At 41.7% G+C, this 24,375-nt stretch overlaps 1 protein-coding gene across 2 annotated transcripts; it reads right to left on the bottom strand.

The window, feature by feature from the left end:
* Window positions 1-15,653: 15,653 nt before the first annotated feature.
* Window positions 15,654-22,166, bottom strand: LOC308494345 (G-protein coupled receptor 83-like). 2 transcript variants are annotated; one of them, XM_081042046.1, is made up of 4 exons: window positions 21,195-22,166; window positions 20,477-20,602; window positions 19,167-19,300; window positions 15,654-18,743 (listed from the first exon to the last, which is right to left on the bottom strand). In XM_081042046.1, exons 1-4 carry the CDS (start codon window positions 21,618-21,620, stop codon window positions 18,092-18,094), a joined length of 1,338 nt encoding a protein of 445 aa, XP_080898172.1. In that variant the 5' UTR covers window positions 21,621-22,166; the 3' UTR covers window positions 15,654-18,091. The 2 variants fall into 2 exon arrangements, with proteins under 2 accessions (XP_080898172.1, XP_080898173.1); XM_081042047.1 differs by having other exon boundaries at window positions 15,654-18,737; window positions 21,195-22,138.
* Between the last annotated feature and the right edge of the window lie 2,209 nt (window positions 22,167-24,375).

Here is a 24,375-nt window from a genome sequence, read left to right as displayed (position 1 = left end):
CTGCCCAACTTTTGGACACACTCAAGCCACTTTCAGTGCCTTTTTTTGTACAAACTGCCTGCTTTGTCTCATTCTGAAGACTTTCCTAGGGTCTCTCAAAGGTTTGCAGAACACAAACAGCATCTGGCTTGAGCATGTTCTGTACCTTTGGCTGAGAAGCCCTAAGCCCAGCACTAGCAACAGCCAGCATTAGTTCATGGCTTGGCTTCTCAAGGCACTTCCAAGCACAGCATGGGAAGCAGGCATCTGCAGAGTTCTTTGTGGATCCTGCCAAGTAGCCCCAGATAAGACACAGGTTGTGGCTGAACTTGACCTACAGCAGATCTCCTCCAAGGTGGTCCTTGGGCTGGTGCCCCCAGTGGCCTGCTTTGAAATGAGCTAGAGCATTACCCATCTGTCTCCAAGAATGACAGACCCAAGGGCAGATTGGGCAGGCTCTAGAGTCCTGCTGAGACAGATCTTGCTCTGTAGCGTCAGCCCCTGCCCAACAAGTCTTACATTGTAGTCACTGCAAGTCCTCACAAACAGTGAGCCCTAGGGACAATCCCTCCTATTAATGTGAAAATATCAACCAAGGTTCAACTACAAGAGGAAGGCATACACAACCCACACAAGGAACACACCTGGAGCACCCAATTAGATGAAAAAGAAAACTGCACCACTGAGCCCCACAGCACACCTACTACAAGAGGCAATTCTACTAAGCCTGGAAAAAATAGAAGCCCTACCTAATGTATAGAAACAAACACAGAGAGGTAGCCAAAATGGGGAGAACAAAGAAACATATCCCAAATAAAAGGAGAGAAAAAGCACCAGGAAAAGAACTAAACAAAATGGAGACAAGCAACCTACTAGACACTGAGTTCTATAGCACTGGTTATAAGGATGCTCAATAATCTCAGGGAGAACTGCAACAACGAGGTTGATACATAAAAAATGGAGACAGAAAACATGAAAAAAAACCAGTCTGGAGACGTCATCAAAATGGCGGAGTGAGGTAAGCCTATGTAAAGCTCCCTGGGAATTTACAACTAAACAAACAACAATAACTCCACAAAGGACTCCCTGCAGAGCAGACAGGCAAGATGAAGAGGCCCACTACTGAATTCACCCAAAGGTGGGAGAAACGAGCGAGCGGGGGAAGAGGGAAGGGAGAAGTGCAGAGACGGAGCCGCGTGGGCTCGGGACCCAGACCTAACTCAGTGCTCTGAGCTCCCTGAATCCCGGAGCTACCGCAGCTGTGGGAGAGGGAAGAACTAGGACTGCTAGGGCTCCGCTTACGGCCCAAAGGGCTGAGGGGGCGGCATATAACACGGCTGAACGCAATGCTCACGGCAGTGACCTCGGAGAAAACACTGAGGGAAGAAGGCTGTAATCGGTGGTTTAAGCCCTCACTGCCAAGCAGAGAACAGAAGCCTTAGGCACTGAGACTAGCTGCCACCTCCCTACCCTACGAGAGCTCACCCCGCTCCCACCTGCCCGGTGCTAGAAGCAGAACAGTAGCAGTGTCAGATAAAAAGAACAGAATATTCACTGTTCTGAGAACTGTGGACGGCAGACACAGATTTGCAGCCCAAATAATTCCAGCAAAGAGGAGGGAGCTGTGGAAGCAGGACTGGCGGCGGTGGTGGTCACCAGCTTTGCTATGGGCCAGCTCTCACAACTCACCCCGCCCCTGGCCCCACGTATCTGGGCGCATCCCTGCAGGAGTAAACAGAACTGCTGAAACACAGGCTCTGAATCTGGTGCAGGAAGAGCTTTGAAACTTCAAAAGCTCTCTGCAACCCCACAGGGACTTGGCGCCCTATCACCCAACCAACTGTTAACAAAGGAGAAGCCCGTTTCCCAGGGAATCCCCCCATTGTGTGAGAAGTTGGAATACTGCAGAGAAAACATAGCACTACTGTGTGAGAGAGGAAAAACAAGGATGCTGTCAGAGAGAAAATAAAACATTCTACCAACAAGTACTGGAAAAAAAAAAGAAAGACTTCTTTCTATCAACATGTTGCAGAAGCCACTCCTGTAGATGTCTAGGAAGAGAAATAATAAATCAGTAATTGCCATGAATAACCAAGGCAACAAGACAGCTCAGAAAGAAAGTGAAAATTCTCCAGAAAAGAAACTTAAAGATATGGAAACATGTGACTTAAATGACAGGGAATTCAAGACTGCAGTTCTGAAAAACCTCAATGAGATGCAAGAAAACACAGAAAGGCAATTTAATGAACTCAGAAACGCAATCAAAAAACAACATGAGCATTTCACGAAAGAGATTGAAATTTTTAAAAAGAACCAAATGGAATTTCTGGAGATTAAGTACTCAATAGAAGAAATTAAGAATGAAATAACCAGCTTAGGTAGTAGAGTTGACCAGATGGAGGAAAGAATCAGTGACATCGAAGATAGGAACCTGGAAATTACACAGATGGAAGAAGAAACAGACTTGAGACTTAAAAGAAATGAAAGAACTCTACAAGAACTTTCTGACTACATCAGAAAGACAAATATAAGAATAATGGGCATACCAGAAGGAGAAGAAAGAGAGAAGGGAACAGAGAATATATTCAAACAAATTGTTGATGAGAATTTCCCAAACATGTGGACAGAACTGGATCCTCGAATCCAAGAAGCAAATAAAACACCTAATTACCTGAATCCCAACAGGAATTCTCCAAGGCATATTGTATTGAAGCTGTCTAAAATGAACGTCAAAGAAAGAATCTTCGAGGCAGCCAGGGAAAAGAAGACAGTAACCTATAAAGGAAAGCCCATTAGATTATCATCAGATTTTTCAGCAGACACTCTACAAGCTAGGAGGGAGTGGAACTTAGTATTCAAACTATTGAAAGAGAGAAATTATGAGCCAAGAATAATATATCCAGCAAAGATATCATTTAGATATGAAGGAGGAATAAAGACCTTTGCAGACATGCAGAAGCTGAGGGAATTTTCTAACACACGACCTGCACTACAAGAAATACTAAAGAAGGCTATTCGACCACCAATTACAGGGACAATATGTGGCAACATAAAAAGGGGGAGAGTAAAGGCCTGAACCGGAATATGGGAATGGAGAAGTAAGCGTGCTGAAGAAATGGAATACTCTAAATATGAAACTTTCTTTTACACATATTTAAGGGTAACCACTCAAAAAAAATCCAGAACTGAAATATATACTGTAATAAAAGAAGAAACAGAGGGAAACATCATAGAATACCACCACACAGAAATAATAGACAACAACAGAAAGGCAAAGAAACAATGGAGACACAGCTTTACCAGAAAACGAAAGAATGACAGGAATTCCTCATGTATCAATAATTACCCTAAATGTAAATGGACTGAACTCACCAATAAAAAGGCACAGAGTAGGAGATTGGATCAAAAAACTAAACCAAACCATATGCTGTCTCCAAGAGACACATCTCAGCTACAAGGACATGCATAGACTCAAAGTGAAAGGGTGGAAATTGACACTCCAAGAAAATGGTACCCAGAGAAAATCAAGTGTAGCCATAATGATATCAGATGAAACAGACTTCAGGATGTAAAAGATAACAAGAGACAAAGATGAACATTTCATAATGGTAAAGGGGACTATACAACAAGAAGATATAGCAGTCATCAATATTTATGCCCCCAATAAGGGAGCAGCAAAATATACCAAGCAACTACTAACAGAACTAAAGGGAGAAATTGACCAAAACACAATTATACTAAGGGACTTAAATACATCATTGACAGCTATGGATAGATCATCCAAACAGAAAATAAATAACGAAATAGCAGCACTAAATGACACATTAGATGACATGGACATCATTGACATATATAGAGCACTTCATCCCAAAACATCAGGCTATACATTCTTTTCGAGTGTACATGGAACATTCTCAAGGATAGACGATATATTGGGACATAAAATCAGCCTCAGCAAATTTAAAAAGATTGGAATCATACCAAGCATATTCTCCGATCACAAGGCTTTGAAATTGGATGTCAACTGCGAAAAGAAAGCAGGAAAAAACACAAATACATGGAGATTAAACAACATAGTTTTAAAGAACGACTGGATCAAAGAAGAAATTAGAGGAGAGATCAAAAGATACATAGTAACAAATGACAATGAAAATACATCCAATCAAAATTTTGGGGATGCAGCGAAAGCAGTTTTTCGAGGGAATATTGTATCATTACAGGCGTATCTCAAGAAACAAGAAAAATCCCAAAGAAATTACCTTATGTTACACCTTAAAGAAGTAGGAAAAGAAGAACAAGTGAAACCCAAGGTCAGCAGAAGAAAGGAGATAACAAAAATCAGAGCAGAACTCAATGAATAGAGAACAAAAAGACAATAGAAAATATTAATGTGATAAACAGCTGGTTCTTTGAAAAGATTAATAAACTTGACAAACCCTTGGCTAGACTCACTAAGATAAAAAGAGAGAAGACACTAATTAACAAAATCAGAAATGAAAAAAGGTAAGTTTCACGGACACCACAGAAATACAAAGGGTCATGCAAGAATACTATGAAGAACTATATGCCACCAATTTCAATAATCTGGAAGAAATGGACAAGTTCTTAGAAACATATAGCCTTCCAACTGAACCATGAAGAACTGGAAAATCTAAACAGATCGATCACCAGTAATGAAATTTAATCAGTCATCCAAAACCTTCCCTAAAGCAAAAGTCCGGGACCACATGGCTTCCCTAGTGAATTCTACCAAACCTTCAAACTGGATCTAATACCAATCCTGCTCAAACTCTTCCAAAAAATTGAAGAAGAGACTGTACTCCCTAACTTATTTTATGAGGCCAACATTACCCTGATACCAAAACCTGGTAAGGACAGCAGAAAAAAAGAAAACTACAGACCAATATCTCTGATGAATACTGATGCAAAAATCCTAAACAAAATTCTAGCAAATCGAATACAACAATGCATTAAAAAGATTATTCATTACGATCAAGTGTGGTTCATCCCCGGGGCACAAGGATGGTTCAACATTTGCAAATCCATCAATGTGATACACCACATAAACAACATAAAGGACAAAAATCATATGATTATATCAATTGATGCAGAAGAAACATTTGACGAGATACAACATCCATTTATGTTTAAAACACTTAATAAAATAGATATAGAAGGAAAATACCTTAACATAATAAAGGCCGTATATGACAAGCCGACAGTTAATCTCATAATTAATTGTTAAACACTGAAGCCCTTTGCTCTGCGTTCAGGAACACGACAGGGCTGTGCCCTATCACCTCTGCTTTTCAACATAGTGTTGGAAGTCCTTTCCAGAGCAATCAGGCAAGAGAAAGAAATAAAAGGCATCCAAATTGGGAATGAAGAAGTTAAAATATCACTCTTTGCAGATGACAGGATGCTATATATAGAAAACCCTAAAAATTCCACCGGAAAGCTATTAGAAATAATCAACGAATACAGTAATGTTGCTGGCTACAAAATCAATGTTCAAAAGTCCATTGCATTCCTATATACTAACAATGAAACTTCAGAAAAAGAAATACAAAAAACAATTCCCTTTGCAATTGCAGCAAAAAGAATAAAATACCTAGGAATAAACTTAACCAAAGATGTGAAGGACCTATATGCTGAAAAATATAAGACATTTTTGAAAGAAATTGAAGAAGACACAAAGAAATGGAAAAACATTCCGTGCTGATGGATTGGAAGAATCTGCATAGTTAAAATGGCCATAATACCCAAAGCATATACAGACTTAATGCAATCCCCATCTAAATCTCTATGGCATTTTTTAAAGAAATAGAAGGAAAAGATCATCAGAATTGTTTGGAACAACAAAAGACCCCAAATAGCCAAAGCAATCTTAAGAAAAAAGAACAATACTGGAGGTATGACACTCCCTGACTTTAGCTTGTATTACAGGGCTACAATAATCAAAACAGCATGGTATTGGCAGAAAAACAGACTCATGGACCAATGGAATAGAACTGAGAACCCAGAAATAAAACTACATAAATATGGACAGATAGTTTTTGAAAAAGAAGCTAAAAACATACAATGGAGGAAAGACAGCCTCTTCAATAAATGGTGCTGGCAGAATTGGAAAGCCACGTACCAAAGAATGAAACTGGAATTCTATCTGTCACCATGTACCAAAATTAATTCAAAATGGATCAAAAACCTAAGCATAAGACCTGACACAATAAACTGCATAGAAGAAAACATAAGTACTAAACTTATGGACCTTGGGTTCAAAGAGCATTTTATGAATTCGACTCCAAAGGCCATGGAAGTAAAAGCTAAAATAAACGAATGGGACTATATGAAACTTAAAAGCTTCTGCACAGCAAAAGAAACCATCGACAAAATAAAGAGGCAACCAAGTGAATGGGAGATTTTTGCAAACAGTGCCTCCGATAAGGGGCTCATATCCAAAATATACAAGGAACTCATGAAGCTCAACAACAAAAAAATAAACAACCCAATTGAGAAATGGGCAGAGGACCTGAAGAGACATTTCTCCAAAGAGGACATACAAATGGCAAATAGACATATGAAAAAATGCTTAACATCACTAATCATCAGAGAAATGCAAATAAAAACCACAATCAGATATCACCTCACCCCAGTCAGAATGGCTGTCATCAACAAGACAAATAGCAACAAGTGTTGGAGAGGCTGTGGAGAAAAAGGAACCCTGATACACTGTTGGTGGGAATGCAGACTTGTGCAGCCATTATGGAAGGTAGTGTGGAAGTTCCTCAAAAAATTACTAATAGAATTACCATATGACCCAGCAATCCCTCGCCTGAGTATCTACCCAAAAATATTGAAAACATTTATATATAAAGACACGTGTGCCCCAATGTTCATTGCTGCTTTGTTTAAGATGGACAAGACATGGGAACAACCAAAATGTCCTTCTATAGATGAATGGATAAAGAAGTTGTGGTATATATACACAATGGAATACGATTCAGCAGTAAGAAAAGATGATATAGGAACTTTTGTGACAACATGGATGGATCTTGAGAGTATAATGCTAAGCGAAAAATGTCAGAGAGAAAAAGCAGAGAACCCTATGATTTCACTGATATGTGTTATATAAACCAAAACAAAAGAACAAAAGAGAAGAAGAAGACAAACAAATGAGAAAGAAATACTCATAGACACAGACAATAGTTTAGTGATTATCAGAGTGTAAGAGGGGTGGGGGGAGGGAGATGAGGGTAAGGAGGATCAAATATATGGTGACGGAAGGAGAACTGTCTGAGTGGTGAACACACAATGGGATTTTTAGGTGATGTAATACAGAATTGTACACCTGAAATCTATGTAATATCGCTAACAATTGTCACCCCAATAAATTAAAAAAAATGTTAAAAAAAAAGAAAAAGAACCTGCCAGAAGTAAAGAACTGAATAATGGAAATGAAGAATACATTACAAGGAATCAATAGAGGATTTGATGAAGCAGAGGGTCAAACTAGCAATGTGGATGATAAGGTCACAGAAAACACCTAATCAGAACAGCTAAAAGAAAAAAAAGAATCAAAAAATTGAAGCGTGTTTAGGGGTCCTCTGGGACAACATCAAGTGTACCAATATTTGCATTATAGGGGTACTAGAAGGAGAAGAGAGAGAGCAAGGAATTGAAAACCTATTTGAAGAAATAATGACAGAAAACTTCCCTACTCTGGTGAATGAAATAGATATATAAGGCCAGGAAGTGCAGAGAGTCACAAACAAGATGAACCCCAAGAGGCCAACACCAAGGTACATAATAATTAAAATGCCAAAGGTTAAAGACAAAGAGAAAATCTTAAAAGCATCAAGAGAAAAGCAGTTAGTTACCTACAAGGGAGCCCCCATCAGACTGTCAGCTGATTTTTCAACAGAAACTTTGCAGGCCAGAAGGGACTGGCAGGAAATATTCAAAGTGATGCAAAACCAGGACCAAGATTATTTTGCCTAGCAAAGCTATCGTCTAAAATCTAAGGACAGATAAAGAGCTTCCCAAACAAGAAAAAGCTAAAGGAGTTCATTACCACCAAACCAGTATTACCAGGAAACTTTGAGGGACTTCTTTAAGACCAAATAATAATAATAATAATAATAATAATAATAATAATAATAATAATAATAATAATAATAATATGGCAATAACTATATAACTATGAATAATTACTTTTAAAGGAAATGGATTAAATTCTCCAATCAAAATATAGGGAGGCTGAATGAATAAGAAAACAAAACCCTTACGTATGCTGCCAATAAGACATACACTTTAGATTGAGAGGCACACACAGAGTGAAAGTACAGGGATGGAAAAAGATATTTCATGAAAATGGAAACAAACAAACAAATAAACAAAAAGCTGTGGTAGTGATGCTTATATCAGACAAAATAGACTTTAACACAAAGACTATAGCAAGAGGCAAAGAAGGATCTAGTAGTCCCATTTTTCTGAACAAACCCAAAATGTTACTTTGAGGGGACATGCTCATCTATATGTTCATTGAAGCATTATTTACATAAGCCAAGATATGAAGGTAACCTGAGTGTCCCTGAATGGATGAATGGATAAAAAAGAGGTGGTACATATATACAATGGAATATTACTCGGTCACAGAAGAGAAGGAACTCTTGCCATCAGTAACAACATGGATGCTTCTAGGGGGTACTGTGCTAAGTGTAATAAGTCAGACAGTGAAAGACAAATGTCATATGATTTCAGTTATAAGTGGAATTTAAAGAACAAAATAAACAAATGAAAGAGAAACAAACTCGTAGATACAGAGAACATTTTGATGGTTGTCAGATGGGAGAGTGTTTGGGAATTGGTGAAAAGGGGAAGGGATTAAGAAGTACAAATTGCTTGTTACACAGCAGTCATGGGGATGTAGGGTACAGCACAAGGAATATAGTCAATAATATTGTAATAACTATGTATGGTGTCAGATGGGTACTAGATCTATCAGGGTGATAGATTGGAGGTAGGTTGGGACAGGGTGAAAAAGTTGAAGGGATTAAGAAATACAAATTGGTAGTTACAAAATAGTCATGAGCATGTAAAGTACAGTATAAGGAATATATTAATAATATTGTAATAACCATGTATGGTGACACATGGTCTCAGGGAGTCACTAGAGTGGAAAGAGTTGTGGTCACCAGGTTAATGTAGACTCTGGTTTGGTGCCAGTGCTAAGCCTGGAGCTACTCAGCAAAAGTCTCAGAGCACACTGTGACCGGGCACCACCCTCCTGGGGCCCATGGACTCCAATACATAGTTTTTCAAGATAGAGTGCAATGTGGGAGGGGTTGGCTGCTCTCGAACAAAGTGCTTCAAGCAGTGAGAAAATTGGGTGGGGCAGGGTCCTTGCTGAGTCAGCAGAGTGGAGCAGCGGAGCTCATCAGGCCAATCAGATTCAGATTTGGCCTGTGAGGGTGGGCTCACCATAGGAAAGATGGCACCCACCTGCTAGCTGCATGGGAGAAGGACCTCTCACCGGAAAAATGCCAACTGTCCTTCAGTCCTTTTCCTGAAGCCACACACCTCAGTCTGCCTGCTTCTGTCTTTGAGGGCCCCAAGTCACAATCCCTCCACTGGAGCCTAAAGTGAATGCCTGCGAGTGCATGGGCCATTTAAGAGGATGTCTGGTTTTCCCACAACCTTCTGTCCCACCCGAATGGTCGGAATCCCTACTGTTTTTCACAACCACATGTTGTGGGGGATCCTCTTCTTGGCACCAGTACTCCTGGCTGGCAAGCCTGGTGCATGGGGCTGGGGTCCCTTGCTCCTTCAGGGAGAATCTCCGAGGCTGAGATATCCCTCATAATTCTCAACTGCAACAGGGAAATTTGGGGCCTGTTCTATGTCTCCGTCCTTCCTACCAGTCTCGATGTGACTCTTTATATTTTTAATTATAGGACTTCTGTTCAGCTAGTCTTCAGATAGTTCTCCAGGTCGATTGTTCTATAATTTAGTTGTAATTTTAATGTGTTCATGAAAGGATGATTGTATAGTGTTTATCTACTCTGCCATCTTGGATCTTGCAAAATAACTTTTTGATGCACTTGACATAGTGGGGGTACTTATTGTTGGGCAATATTTATAAGATAAATATACCTTTGCCCAGGAGGAGGCTCTTATATAGCAGGTATTACCACAATGACCTTCAAGAAAAGACAAGTCAGAAGCTAGGAAATTGGGAGCTCAGGTAAGGTTACTGTAAGGAGGTTCAGTCTTGGACCTTTACGGCAGCTTTCTCAGATACTGCATGAAACAGAACAGAATTGGAAGTCCTGGAAATAGGTTAGTGTGGAAGTTGTAAACTATGGGATCTGAGATTGGGAATTTGTTAACCTCTGTTTATACTTTTTGAATACAATGCATGTATTTCCCAATTGTTCTCCTTTAACACATCAAATAAAAGCTGAGTTTTCCAAAAGACTTTACTGAGTTTTAAAGAGTCAGAGCATACAAAGCACATAGAGCACTTCTGGGGGCCAGGGCGATTGTTGCAGTGATAATTCAAGCAAAAGATGATTAAAGGAATGGTAAATTCAGGGTGTTAGCTTTAAGCCACTTGGTTAGCTACAAACCCCTGTTTGGAAATTATCCTACTTGGTTTAAACCTTGGAAGTTTTAGATTTGGTTTTATTGAATGAGGCATCTTCCCTCCTTTGGTCATTCTAGACTTGACCCCACCCATTCTGGGAATCTCTTCCTATTACTGTCCTACCATACTTTTCTGTTTACCAAACCAGAAGGTAGAGACTTGACTCCCTAGTGTTCTTATGGGCAAACTATTTGTCTCCTTTGCTAACCATGAAAAATTTACAAGGCAGAGATCAAAGGATTTTCTTTTATGTTATATGTCCACCCCCATCCACTCCCACTTTAATATTATATGTTAAGCACATAGAAAAGTTTTCAATTAATGCTGACTTAACTTATGACAACTACTGTGGATCACAAGTACCCACTGATGAAATACCCACCCTGCCCCAACCAGATCACTCATATAAAAAGAGCTTGGAAATGCTTTAAATATTTTTATTTAGTGTGTATGAATACATATATATTGTAATCTACTCCCACTTCCTATACTCCCACCCACTACATTATCCCCTACCCTATGGACCCTCCCATCCCCAACCCAGAATCAAATATTACACGAGGGTACAGAGGAATAGGGACATTAGTAGAGCATATTTAATGCAACAATAACAAGAAAATAAGTAGTGCAGGTATCCAAGCTGGGAACCCAAAATGATATCCATTCTCTTGTTGTAACAGGGTAAGATTGCCCTCATTCCCATTTGTCAGGATGTTCCATTGTAACTTGTTAGTATCTCTGAAGGGAGCTTTATTTCGTGTGCCATTTAAACACTGCTGCTGCAGCTTGCATACAGAGAATGTGGCAAACTCACAGTTTTCTTTCTTGGGAATCTTCAGTCCCACACAGACTACACCACCACTTGGTTTACACCATGTAACTACTGTGGGATCGAGCGTGTACAAACACCTAGGATATTTCCATCATTCCACTGAGCTTGTGAGCAAGGAAAAAGTAGTGGAAAAGGTTGAAAAGCTAAAAGTCATTAAGGTATCATCAAGTTCATTTTAATCTCATAGAGGGCCAAGAGGCACTGCTCAGGCACATGTTGGAATAGAAAATAAACTTCATTAACTACCTTATAAAGTCTAAGGGATCATTTATTTTCTTTCTTTATGGGTTATTTTTATTTTATGTGTATTAAAATTTTATTTTATTGAGTGATTTTTTTATACTAAACTTTCACATTTTAGTTCAAAGTTACAGGTACAAACGCCTTGACAAAATAGTCTCTTGTCTAAAGCAATAAAAAGGGTATTCAGTTTCCAAACTCTTAATGAAGACTTTATATCACCTTGAATTAGTGTTTTGAGTGGAAAACCCTCTAGAGCTGTTCTTGTGGGCCAGCTAGAGCTATATTTCTCCCCTGAATGTCTTCTAAGATAATTCTATAAAAATAATCAAACCAAGGCAACTTTATTTCTAGTAAGCTGTAATCACACACACACACACACACACACACGCACACACACACACACACACACACTTAGCTAGATTCACTCCTGATGAAATAGCTAGTAAACTCTGTAACTTATAAATTTTGCTACTATATTTCAACTAGTCTGGTTAACATAAATCTATTTACATAAATCTAAATGTGGGCACTTCCTTCAGAATCTGCATTTGTTATGTTAAGAAACTTACTTCAAACTAAAATCTATACTTTTTCCTTGGTACCCACCTTGGGCATCCAGATAAGGCTATTTCAACTTCAGCATCAAGCTTTCCCTAAGATACAAAAAGGCTCTTTTCCAAGCTGCAGAGCAACAATAGTTGATCCAGTGCTTTGCTGTTTTCAGATCATGTTCCCATTCACCTGCATATTTACAAATGAAATCGGCAGTCTTAACCAGATCCCCTGATAGTCTTTAGTTTTTCAATGTGGGGGGAAACATTGACAAGAAACACATTGAAAAACACCAAAAGGTCTTACTTTGAGAATCACAAAGTCATCGTCACATATAGGATAGTTATATTATTATTACAAGAGAAGAGAGTTTGAACTAGACACAGAAAACTCTGAACAAGAGTTATCAGAATAAACAACTTCATCCCCACTCTCAAACTGTCCAAACTGGGTCCATCTCCTTTCCTTTCTTACTTGGCCCCGAGGACAACAGTGTCCATCAATGAGGCTTTGCCTCATAGTTTAGAGATATTGACAGCCTTCAGCAATGGCAAAATAGCAAGCAGATGGTCCACATTTGTAATTATGGTTCCAGGTAGTCACTTGCTGATATTAAGGCATGTACCTTTTCTGGAGCAAAGCTACCCATTAAACCAAGTCATGGAGAAGCAAACACCCAAGCTTAAAAAAATTCCTCAAAATGTAGGGAAAGGAATTTTAGCCTTCTGTTCTCCTTCCTACATTATTTGTGCTAACAAGGGACCAAGCCCACAGGTCTCAATGCCTTTATGAATTCCTAGGTGTAATATAAAATTATGATTTTATATGTAATTTTTAAAATAAAATGGCATTTATTTTAAAATGCCCATTTCTGGCATGAATCAACAAGATTCTTTTATGTCAAGGGTTTCTTGAAGCTGTGTGTGTATCATTTTGTGTTTGTGTATATGTTTAGGTTCTTCTGTGTGTATGTAATTATCTGTGCATAAATTGTTTATGCTCATGTGCACTCAAGTTGGTACTGCTTTGAAGGTTTGTTTTTTGAGGTTAAGTGTATTTTCTTTACAATAATAAATATCCAATTGGTATTGTTATACACATTTTCTTGTAAGACACTGGCCATGTTACAATGCCAGAAATGTGAGTGGTACACATATTTTAATAAATTATGGTCAGCATCTGCAACAATGTACAAAAAAGTCATCTAATCACCCAGAAAAATGATGAATGTTTTGAAAAGATCACAGAGTTAATTCATTCAAACAGATAATTGACTGAAAGAATGACTAAAAATAAAATTTAGATTTGAAATATGCATTATGAAAAGACCTGGTTATGTTTGTTTTAAAACACAGTAAATCTGTGTGTGCATGTTTCTGTATGTGTGTGCATGTGTGTAAGTTTGTATATGTGGGGGTGTTTATGTGTGTTCACACATGTGTGAATGTGTGTAGGTATGTGTGTATGTGTTTGTATATTTGTGTGAATATGTATGCATGTGGGTGTGTGTGCGAGAGAGAAAAGGAGAGAGAGAGAGAGAGAGAGAGAGAGAGAGAGAGAGAGAGAGAGAGAGACAGAGAGAGAGAGAGAGCATACAAAGATACCTTAACTACAGGAGGGGAGGGAATTCTCAGTGAAAGAGGATTTCAGCTCAGAACACCTAGAAGTGGATCTACATTACACATGTACAAGTGACTGACATATAAGATTGATTACCAGCATCCCAGATATATGTGTCAGGGGATAAATACCCCTAATCCAACCTGTCCGGATGAGGTGTGACATTGGGCCAGCTGTACGTAGATTTTACTCTCATCAAATCGTTTCTTAAAATGTCCTGTGTTGGACCAAGATGCAGTTTCCTGACATTGGACAAAGGCTGGTATGTGCATTTGCATGTGCGAAAGGGGAGAATTTAGCAACTTCTCCCATCTTCCACTTTTGTAACTCTGTTCAAATATGCATTTCAAAAATGGTGTCCTTCTGACAAAAAGGTTACTGGTAACACACTATCAGTAGGTAATACACTTTAAACTATTTCTCCAAAAGTGAAAATGAATTTTGCAGGGCTATTCAAAGAACAGTTTTGTTAGGTCTTCCAGATGGCTGATAACCCATGTTCAGAAAAAGGCTGGCCAGGGTGAGTGGTGTAGTCTGTGTAAACAGACACACATGGGGTTTTGAAACCGCGTGCCCATAGTTCTTTAGCACCACACTCAAACTCACAGAGCTAAATGGCTGCACATGGGTTAGAGCCTAAGACCTAGAACTCATTAGCACCATGTTCCAACCAAATTAGTGCCCTTAGCCAGAAACTACTTACAATGGTAGCACCCTCAGACTTAATTGGGTGCTGAGTTCCAAATAGTTGCTGCTAAAAAAAAAAAATTCTAAGCAATACCCACAAAAAACTCAAACTACCAAGAGGCCCAATTCTTCAACATCTTGTACATCACCAAAGCTGATGGGTAGACAAAGGTCTGTGAGTACGAAGTGGAGGCAGTAGCAAACATTGAAGCTGGATCTGTCAAGCATGGAACATTCCAGTTCTCCAGTCCTACTGGGAGGATGCGGTCTGATTCTTTGGAGGATAAAGGTGGGAGTAGGGAGGGGGTTTTCTTGGGAATGAGAGAACATTAGGTGAACATACAATAGCATAATAGTCATTTAAATTACAATGATAGCCCTTTTATCTGAATTTCTCTTAAGTCTAAGCAGGTAAAAGAGCATATCAGAGCAAGATGTAATTCCTCCAAAAAGTACTGGGTACCTAAGGGCAATTCCATTCTGCCCTCTGCTTATGGGGAGGCAGAGTCCTAGACAGTCTCACTGTCCTGGGATGTATCCATCTGCCAAAAGGAGAATAAGAAGGACAGCTGTCTGTCAGTTAGTTATAAAAATGAGGAGGATTTACATAAAGAGCGAGAAAAAGATATCAGCAGAGCTCACCACTCACAAAGACCACAATCTCAAAAACAGCTGAAGCTGAAAGGTGATGATAGGTGGTTGTGTAATATACAATGGTGGCACCAGTAGATGTTGTCATCTACTTAGTCCAGGACTTCTCTAAATATTTAGTCTTATATTTGTATGAATATAGTTTATGTTTTATTTTTCGTGTAGAGTGTAGGAAGGGAGAGGAGAAAAAGGGTTCATTATGAAAGTGAAAATAGAAAGAAACAGAATTCAAACTATAGCTCTTACCCCTCAGATTCTTCTTGATCTAAAAAAGGGATGCAATACTATAGCAAGTATGGAAAATTTCTATAGATATCTGGACTTCAAAAAAATACAATTTTTGCTGTCACCAAGTGGGATGAGACAAGCCAGAAATTAAACTCCAATTAATCTGCTTCATGCCCCTGGCTTGTCCTTTTCCTGAGGAAACTCAAGAATGCAAAGGACTTTGAATATATCCTTGTTGAAAAGAGAATGATTAAAATAGGTGAAGAAATAAAAGATCATTGAGAAAAAATACATAGAAGCAAAAGCACACATACAGTCTAACAAGATTATGGTAACCTGTTCTCAAAACTGCTTAAAGCTAATGGGGTGTGGGAGTCACTATGAAGTTCACAGCAAATGCAGCAACAAAAGTATGAAGCCAGTGAGCTGGGCCTGGGATTTCCAAGAATTTCCAGGGTTATTCTGTGGTGATAAAAGTCTGTTGTTGTTGTTGCTGTTGTTGTTGTTTTGAAGTTATGTTGCTTCTTTGGGGGTATCACTATGGGAAAGGGAGAGGGAGGGGGCAATGAGCAATAGCTAAAATGTTATAGAATAGAAAGAGTTAAAAAAAGCATGAGTGGCTAGAGAAGAAACATTCCTGAACTGGGTACAAATCCTCCAAAGTAAACTGGGTCATGATCTTGAGGGTCACTGCATGGTACTCACTTCCCAACAGACACAGGGGTATGGTCTAAGTCTGGACAATTTCCTCCATAATCCTGGGGTGAGCCATCCTATGCCCTGGGAGGGCATAATGGGCAGTCACCTTCTGATAGTTAGAATTGTATAAGAAAGAGAAATATAGAAGAGAAAAATGTAATCAGTGACCAGCACTCAGTCTGATCACCACACATTCCACACAGAGGCCTATGGAGCAGTGCAGAGATTGCAAAGTTTAAATCCAGAGGCAGCAAATCAGGAACTTCCAAGATCCCCAGGCTGCCACTAAGGGTGCGAGAAGTCTGAATTTTGAGAAGAGAGGAATATGGGAGGTAATTGATGAACGATAGCTAAAATACAAAGGGAAAGCTGTAGTTTACACTATATATCAGAGTTCAAAGAAGTAAAGGATGAACAGATAGATAATGGAGGAGGAATGAAAAAAGAAGGAGGAAATAGAGACAGTGTGGTGCTAAAGAAGAAAGAGACTCGGGAGGAATAAGGAAGCTGGAAAAGGAAGAGGAGTGGCAATGAGTGGAGCAAGGAGAGGTGAAGAGGAGAAAAGGGAAAAGAATTGGGGAAAGGTGAAAGAAGTGAAGGGGAGGGAAGAAAAGGAAGATAAGCAGAAGTAGGGAGGAGGGGAAAGGAAAGAGAAAGGGGACAAAGGAGACATGCAAAGAGGATGAGAGGTAGGGAGGAATTTGTAGGAAGAGGAAGAGGAAGAGGAGGAGGATGGGGAAGAGAATGGTGGCACAAAGAAAGCAGAGGAGGAGAAGGTGTAGAAGGAGAGGGGAGGAGCGGGAAAGGAGGGGGGCAAAGAGGAGAAGAAAAGGGGTAAGGAGAGGGTGTGAGGAAGGGGAGGAAGATGAGGAGGAAGAGAAAAAATCCCACCCTCATCTTGGCATCATCTTGACACACACAAGCTATACCCTTCACTGTGCCTTAATAATATTGTCTCCACATGAAAGGCAGTGGCAGGAGAAGGATGAGGTCATTCCTCCTCCTCATCTCTCCTGCTGAGTTGAAATCCTCATAGACTAGAGAACTGGAAACAATTAAATCAACAGTGAACACATTACACTTTCTCTTTTTTTTTCCAGAAAAAGAAAGGTGAAACTAGACAGTACAAATTTACATAAGACAAGGTATGACATTAAATGTAGGGTCAAGAAACAGGGAGAATTTTTGGATTTTGCAGTGTTACCTTGGGCACTTGAATTGTCCCCACATTTAAAGGGAAGCTGTCATCAAAGTATTGTATTTGCAATTGGGAGAAATATCCCAGGTGACGTGGGGTGAGCCATTTAACTGCCTTGGCTTTTCCTGTAAGATTGCTTATTCTCATTCTGCCATAAGGAGATAAGATACGACTACTTGCATTTATAGGGAGCTCTAAGTTTCCAGAGAATCAGATTAAATTTCAGGAACTATACATTTCTTTTCTGGCATTTTCCTGGGAATGTTTTAGACATGATATGGACAATGACCTCTTGTCCATCTAAATAAAATACAAATAAGAATCTCTGGTGGCTCTTGCAACTGCTGAGACAATGAGTATGATGTCAGAAGACAAGTGTCATGTCCAGGTTGACACACAAAGAATGGAGAGGGAATGGTCTCCAGAATCAGAAATGAAATTCATTAGACCCCAAGCCAGAGTGCAACTTTCCTTTGAGTGATATAGAAACATCTCTGATAAGCCTAGAGATCTAATATCTTCAGTTTACTCACTGTTGGGAGAAAGAAAAAAAAAAGGAATAGGGAACAGGAGAAAAGACAGAAGGAAATGAAAGAGAAAGTGAGACACATATGGTGGCTCATATAGCCCCCATCCTTCAAGTTCCAACCCTTCCCTCCACTCCCCCCACCATGAAAAATGAATGAAACCTAATTATTTTGGTCCAACTCTATATCAGAGATTTTGAGGATGGATACTCTATCGCGGTCTGGGCAGCTTAAACTCTAGGCACTGGTGGGTATAGAAAGGAGGTTTCCACCTCTGGGGATGGAGGGGAACTGGGTAGCTCATCAAAATCTTTGAATCTTGGGAATTTGGGCACTCCAGGGTTGGGGTCCACCCAAGCAGGGCGGTGAGTGGGTGAGACGGAGCTCAGCTGGCGGTGCTCCCTTCTCAGGCGGCTGATTCCATCTAGCAGCATCTTCTGGATTTCCATGATGACCTTCTGAACTTCAATCTGGAAGCTATCACTGAGCCAGCAATAGATGTAAGGGTTGTAGCATGAGCTGCTAATTGCTAGCCAGTGGAGGAAGAAATAGAGACCATTGTGGCTTGAGATGGATTCACTGGATAGCAGCACCAGGTAGAGGTTGAGGGGAAGCCAGCAGATAGTATAGACAAGCACCACTGTCATCAGCATCTTCAGGGTTTGCTTCTTCTTCCCACGCTGACAGATGTAGGTGTGAATGTTGATGTCATCAACAGCATTATGGATCCACAGCTTCTTGGCAACATGACCGTAGACAACCATCAGCACCATCAATGGCAAGATGAAGAAGAGCAAAAAGGTGCTCAGGTCAAGGTATTTCCATGTGGATTTTGAAGTATATGAGAAACTGGGGACACAGACAGTTTCATCAGTTCTGTTTCTAAGTTATAAGGGAGACAGAAAAGAGAAACATTAACTTAATTTTTCTTTTCCTTAAGACTCATACCCAGGTGTCATGTGGCAGTTAGGCCTTAAGGAAGAGATGTATTTACTATTTGTGCCTGTGTTAGGCCTGAAAACTAGAGTTATAAAGCAGGGAGCTTTAGGGCTCACCTATTCCAGACCTTTAATGTGACATATGGAGAAAAAAATGGACTTCAAACAGAAAGTACTATGCCTGACAACCCACTGCCATGAGAGTTCTTGGGTACTCTTAATAAGTTTCAGTTTAGAGAAGTTTATTTTTGTACCCATGTTTTCAAATGTGCTATTCCAGCCCCTATCCCATTCCTATTATTCCATGAGGCTTCCAAGGTCATGGGTTGCTGGAATCCAAACACTGGCCATCCTGTGTTCCTCTTACCCAATCTCCACTTGGTAAAGCTTTTGGTAAATGGCGTGTGGTAGAGCAGCACAGGTGCTCACAATCCAGATGAGAATGATGCAAACATTGCCTTGCATTGGAGTAATTCGGGACTTCAGGGGATATAGCATCACCTGGAAGAAAAGGACCCCAGCTCAATTCAATAATTCAAATTAGGGTTACTTATTAGACATTCATCAATTGACATTATTTTGCAAAGGTGTAAAAACTTGGTAGGTGGGTGAGTAATATGCTTTGGGTACTAGTTCAGTTGACAGATGAGTGGCATTTTGTTTTAGGAAAGAGCAAAGTTGGTTAGTATAAAGAGAAATATTTCAATGGGAAGATAGGAATCCAAGTGATTGATTTCAAAGTTTCTGTCTCCAAATAGGGAGTTCAGTGGAAAAGAGGATGGATGTCCAAAAGTGTGACTTATTTTTTTCTTTATCATATATGGATGGATAAGCACTCCACATCCTTCCATCTTTTCTCCCACTTGGTTCCCATGATGCCCTTTTCCCTTTTCCTTCCTCCCTCCATCTCCTCCCATCTTGATCCCTCCATGGTCACTATTCCCTCCCTCCCTCCCTTCTCCTTCTTTCCCTATGGATAATGGAGAGCCCCCATCCCTTCCCCCATCTTATCTCCCATCTTCCTCCATCTCTTATCAGATTTCTCCAAGGCCCCTTCCACCTGGTTCCAGCCACAACCCCTTCAATCTCCATCTATATCCCTCCCACCTCACTTGCTTTCTGGCTGCCTCCCAACTGATTAACAATGTAATAATCCCTCCCAGCTTCTCACCCTCTCTCCCCCACTTCCCTCCATTTAAGTTACTTCCATCCCTCCTCCCAACTCCTTCTTCCTCAAGTCTCTCCATGCCTTCCCACTTCATTTGCTCAGCTGTCACTCACAGACTTCAAGCCCACCTCCCAGACTCAACCCACCATGAACCCTGAAGCCACACCTTCCTCTGACTCATCTTTCCCTCTTTATTCCCTTAGCTGATCCTGCAACGCAGCAAATAAAAAATGTTTTCCAAAGGAGAAGGAGGACACATTTTTATCATTTGCTTATTGCCACATCTCTGTTTCCATAGCACCATATCAAAGATGAGGGTATTTTTACTACATAAGATTTGATATGGTGAAGGTCTGTATTTCACCATTTTGCAATTAGGCATATATATTCACATAGATTGTCTCAAGGAACTCAAAGAATATGTTAAATTGTGTTTTTGGCTGCTTCCATCCATCTAGAAAAGGAATCTACCCCTTTGCAAGACCTGAAGAGCCCTGGGAAACACATACCCGATGTAGGTCCAGAGATATAGCAGCCATGGTCATCACAGTTACATAGGCACAAGAGTACTGAGCAAAATGACTGAGGTGGCATGTCATCTTCCCAAACACCAAGGAATTACACAGATAGCGCACCTGTGGAAGAAAGGGCATGGTGAGGCACAAGGACTCAGCCCTGGATTTTACCCTTGCAAGCTCAAAAACACAAATAGAAGCCTTGCTTCACCAAACTGCTAACATTATTGTCTAAAGAAGCCAAGAAATATTTTCACACTGCAGTTGTCATGCCCTTCCTATCATTTCCCACACAAACAGCCCAGCTTGAAGACACAGACCCCAAATCACAACAATGTTAGCCACTTTCCATTCTAAACACTATATTTAAAAGATGGGGGAACTGAGGCTAGGTCTTTGTGACAAAGCTCACATGTCACTCTACAGCTCACCTGCAACAGGTCCCTGCTGCTTCCCTGGGCAACCTAAGTCTCTTAGCTTCTGCCAAGGCAGGAGATGAATTCAGCAACACAAACACAGTCATGCCGGTACCCCACCCCCAAGTTCCAAAACCGTTTACACCATCTTTCAGCCATTCCTGTCTCTACGCACTTCTCAAATCCACCCAACCTGCGCTCCTTCCCACCAACAGCTCTCTCTGTTGCAAGTGCACAGTTGTGTTACTGATCTCATGGCCTGAGCCCCGAGTCCCCCTCCTCAGCACCCAGCTTACCATGGTGAAGGGAGAGCTGAGAAAAGCCAGCATCATGTTGGTCACGGAGATGTTGACGACAAAGAGGCCGGTGGCAGTGTGCACCCTCTTGTACTTCATAATCACATGGTTTAAGACCCAATTGCCTAGTATGGCAGCAAATACCACTATGGTGTACCCTATTACTAGCCAGAACTGTACCTGCTCATCCTGGGACACTACCTCCGAAGCCATGGGATCTGACGTGTCAGCCAGGTTGCCCATGTTCGAGATATGCTCAGGCAGCTTATGGATAATGGAGAGCACGCTATCGCGGCCTGAGCTACCAACCGCAGACGCGGCATTAGAAATAGCCTGCAGTACCTGGGAGGCGGTGGAGGTGATCAGGTCATCAAACCCGCTCGGCACGCTCAGAGCTTCGGGGGTCAGCTCGTCCCCATAGCCCATGGTGTTAGGGTTCGGGAAAGCCCCTTGGGGCGATTCTGTTGTCACAGCGTCCAGCTTGACGCCTGTAGAGAACCTCAAGGTCCCTAAGCTACTGGGCCAGGAAGCGCAGGGGGAAGAGAGAGGGGGGGTGGAGGTCTCCACTGAGCCCTAGGCGAGCGCTGCTCAGCGTCCTGCAGCTCTGAGCAGAGAATGCACTCAGGTGTGGGGGCGGGGGTGGGTAGGAGGGTAGCGCGGGGGGGGGGTGGGGCAGGAAGGAAAGCAAAAAGACTGGACCGCTGGACTTGCTCGGAGTGGGCAAGTGCGAGGAGCTGAGCAAGGCGGTCGAGCACGGGGCTGGTGAATGCGTCTGGCTCCAAAAGCTCCGCAGCTTGTGGTGCGCAGGCAGTGCTGGTTCTGAATTCAGGACAGCAGCTACAAGCGCCCCCCGCCTCCAGCACCGCTCCTCCTTCGCGCAGTCTGGGGTCGTTCCGACTAAATTTCTGTCGCCTTCAATCAGTCAGCGAATCCGTCTGTCTAAGGCCTGCAGGCGCTGCGCTCTGAGCCAGTGAGGGCAGCGCCTTCTGCAGCTACCCTTTATAGAAAGTCTAGCGGCCCGCGAGAGAGCCAATGGGGAGCCGCAGCTGAACCCCCGCCCTGTCCATCCGGGCTGAGGAGCCAAAGGGGTTGGCAAAGTCTTCTCCGCTCCAGTCTCAGGCCCCCTCCTTTCGTAGCTCTTCCTTGGCTCCCCCGCCTCCCTTTTGCTGCAGCTGGAAGCCCAGACTTACGGGATCTTCTCTTGGCAACCCCCATGAGCCGCCTTCTTCACCTCCCTTTTGCCTTGCTCTCCTTTTTTCTTCTGCACCAGTGCCCAAAATACCAGCTAAGAGCTGTGGCGCAGGGAACTCAGAGGGGCGACTACAAGTGGCGACTGCACAAACAGACCCATTATCTGACTGAAAAGCTGGATGTCTCATTTCGTACCAGCGACCTGGGTGGCCGTCGAAGGAGAGTGGTCGCCAGGAAGGGGCAGCACAAATTTTGGGGTTGTGAAAGGAGACTGAGGCAGGGGTCAGTCAGAGGATCGGGAAGGACACGGTAGAGTCTCTGAGAGCCCAAGTGAGGGTTGCCTGGAAAGGGTGAACCCAGCCAGCATAATGCTGATGCTCTGCTTTCTCCAACGCGCAGCCACCGGCTTCAAAACCTCATGCAATGACCCTTGGGTTCTGCGTCCAGCCTCCTCGGAAGATACTATAGTTTCCTCCAACACCCAGGAAGTACCACTTTGGGAACTGGATGTAGCAGGTTAGTAGGGAGGCTGAGTACCAGTGCCCAAGGAGGGTTTAGGATTTGGGAAGCTTTTGTAAGCTGATTCTCCCAGAGTCTGATGCTGCAGGAAGAGGGAGATGGAGTTCAATCTTTGGAGTTGCAGTGGAAAAGAGGTGGGGGATGGTGGTTCCCAGACTGCCTTTTCTTTTGGGAGTTTTAAACTGCCTCCTGAAGAAAGGATCTGGAGACAATTGAATCACCACTAGAGCAACTGAGCTGCCTCCCTCCAGGTGCTTGCAGGGGAACAAAACAGTGCCCTGAGTCTTTCAGAGTTCAAGAGTATTTTTTTCTTATCATCTTCCACCCCTCCCCCATTAATTTACTGGTAGAGAAATGAAGGCTTGGGAGGGAAAAAGCTTAAGGAAGGTCACAAAAATAATTAGTTGATGCACCAGGACTAGAAATGAGAAGGGTGGAGCCTGGCAGTCCAGGATGTTGTTTCCGGCAGCAAGCTGTCACTGAGAAATCCTGGTGTTTGTTTCAACCACAGTGTCATTACTTCCTATCCACCCCCTATTGCCAAGGGGCTGTGAGAGAGCCAGCAGAGGAGTCAGTAGGTGAACCACCCAATGTCAATAACTGCTTGTTAAGGCTTAAGCAGACATTTGTTATCACTGTCGTCATTATTATCAAATCATCCAGACATCAAAGATCACCAAGCAGCCACTAAAGAGGCAAGTTAACTTCTGCCACACACATGTATGTGTGTGCGCATGTGCGTCTTGGCCATATTTTGCTGCTTATGTGTTAAAGAATGGTTAAAGAAGAGATTGGAAGGTCTTGCAACCTTTCTGGTGTATCTTGGCCGGTGGGGAGATGGTTGCTGACAGGTTAACACCAAATGGCTAATCAGAAAATCTAACTGAAGCTAGGTTTTTTGAATGGGAGTTATACTTTCAGTATATAGACCTAGGCTTAGACAACTTATATGGTTAACCAGGCAACTTCTTAAAAAATAAAGAAACAAAAAGACCAAAAGAAAAATAGGAAAGAAACAGGAAAGCTGTGTCTTATTTCGGTGGCCCACAGAACAGAGATACACAAATAAATACATTGAAAGGAGGTAATAAATGTTGACTCTACCACATAGATCCACCCTAGAGCTGGGAATCATTGATCTCTAGTTTGATGCCACTGCAGCAGTTTCTAAAGGAAAATCACCAAGAGACATTACCTGAGCATTCAGGAAGCATTTTCTCTGTACCTGGCCCTGGGCTGGCTTGCCAATGGCCGCAAAGGGCTCCAGATTTGGTGGGGTAATGAAGGGCATATTGCTATGTAGTCGAATATAACACTTCTAAAATCTAACTGGAGAAGTACAGAGGTTCTGTGGCAGAGGCCAGTGTGGGGGGATTAAATAGGCAGAGGCAGAAGCCAAGTGCTGAGATCTTGGCCTTCACCAGCCTCTTAAATATGGTCCTCACCTTCTTTGGCTTATCTGAGCCACAGT

Source organism: Rhinolophus hipposideros, assembly GCF_964194185.1.
Source record: "Rhinolophus hipposideros genome assembly, chromosome: X".
NCBI classification, from domain to species: domain Eukaryota; kingdom Metazoa; phylum Chordata; class Mammalia; order Chiroptera; family Rhinolophidae; genus Rhinolophus; species Rhinolophus hipposideros.
The sequence above is the reverse complement of the archived record's forward strand: the minus strand, read 5'-3'. Positions and strand labels throughout refer to the sequence as shown.

Bases quoted from the DNA above. Each gene is read 5' to 3' on its own strand.
- LOC308494345 (XM_081042046.1), bottom strand. From the start codon at position 21,620: ATGGGCTATGGGGACGAGCTGACCCCCGAAGCTCTGAGCGTGCCGAGC. The intron at 19,301-20,476 runs GTATGTGTTTCC...CTTTTCTTCCAG, and splicing joins TATCTCTGGACCTACATCGG to GTGATGCTATATCCCCTGAA. The intron at 18,744-19,166 runs GTAAGAGGAACA...CTTATAACTTAG, and splicing joins CTTTACCAAGTGGAGATTGG to AAACAGAACTGATGAAACTG.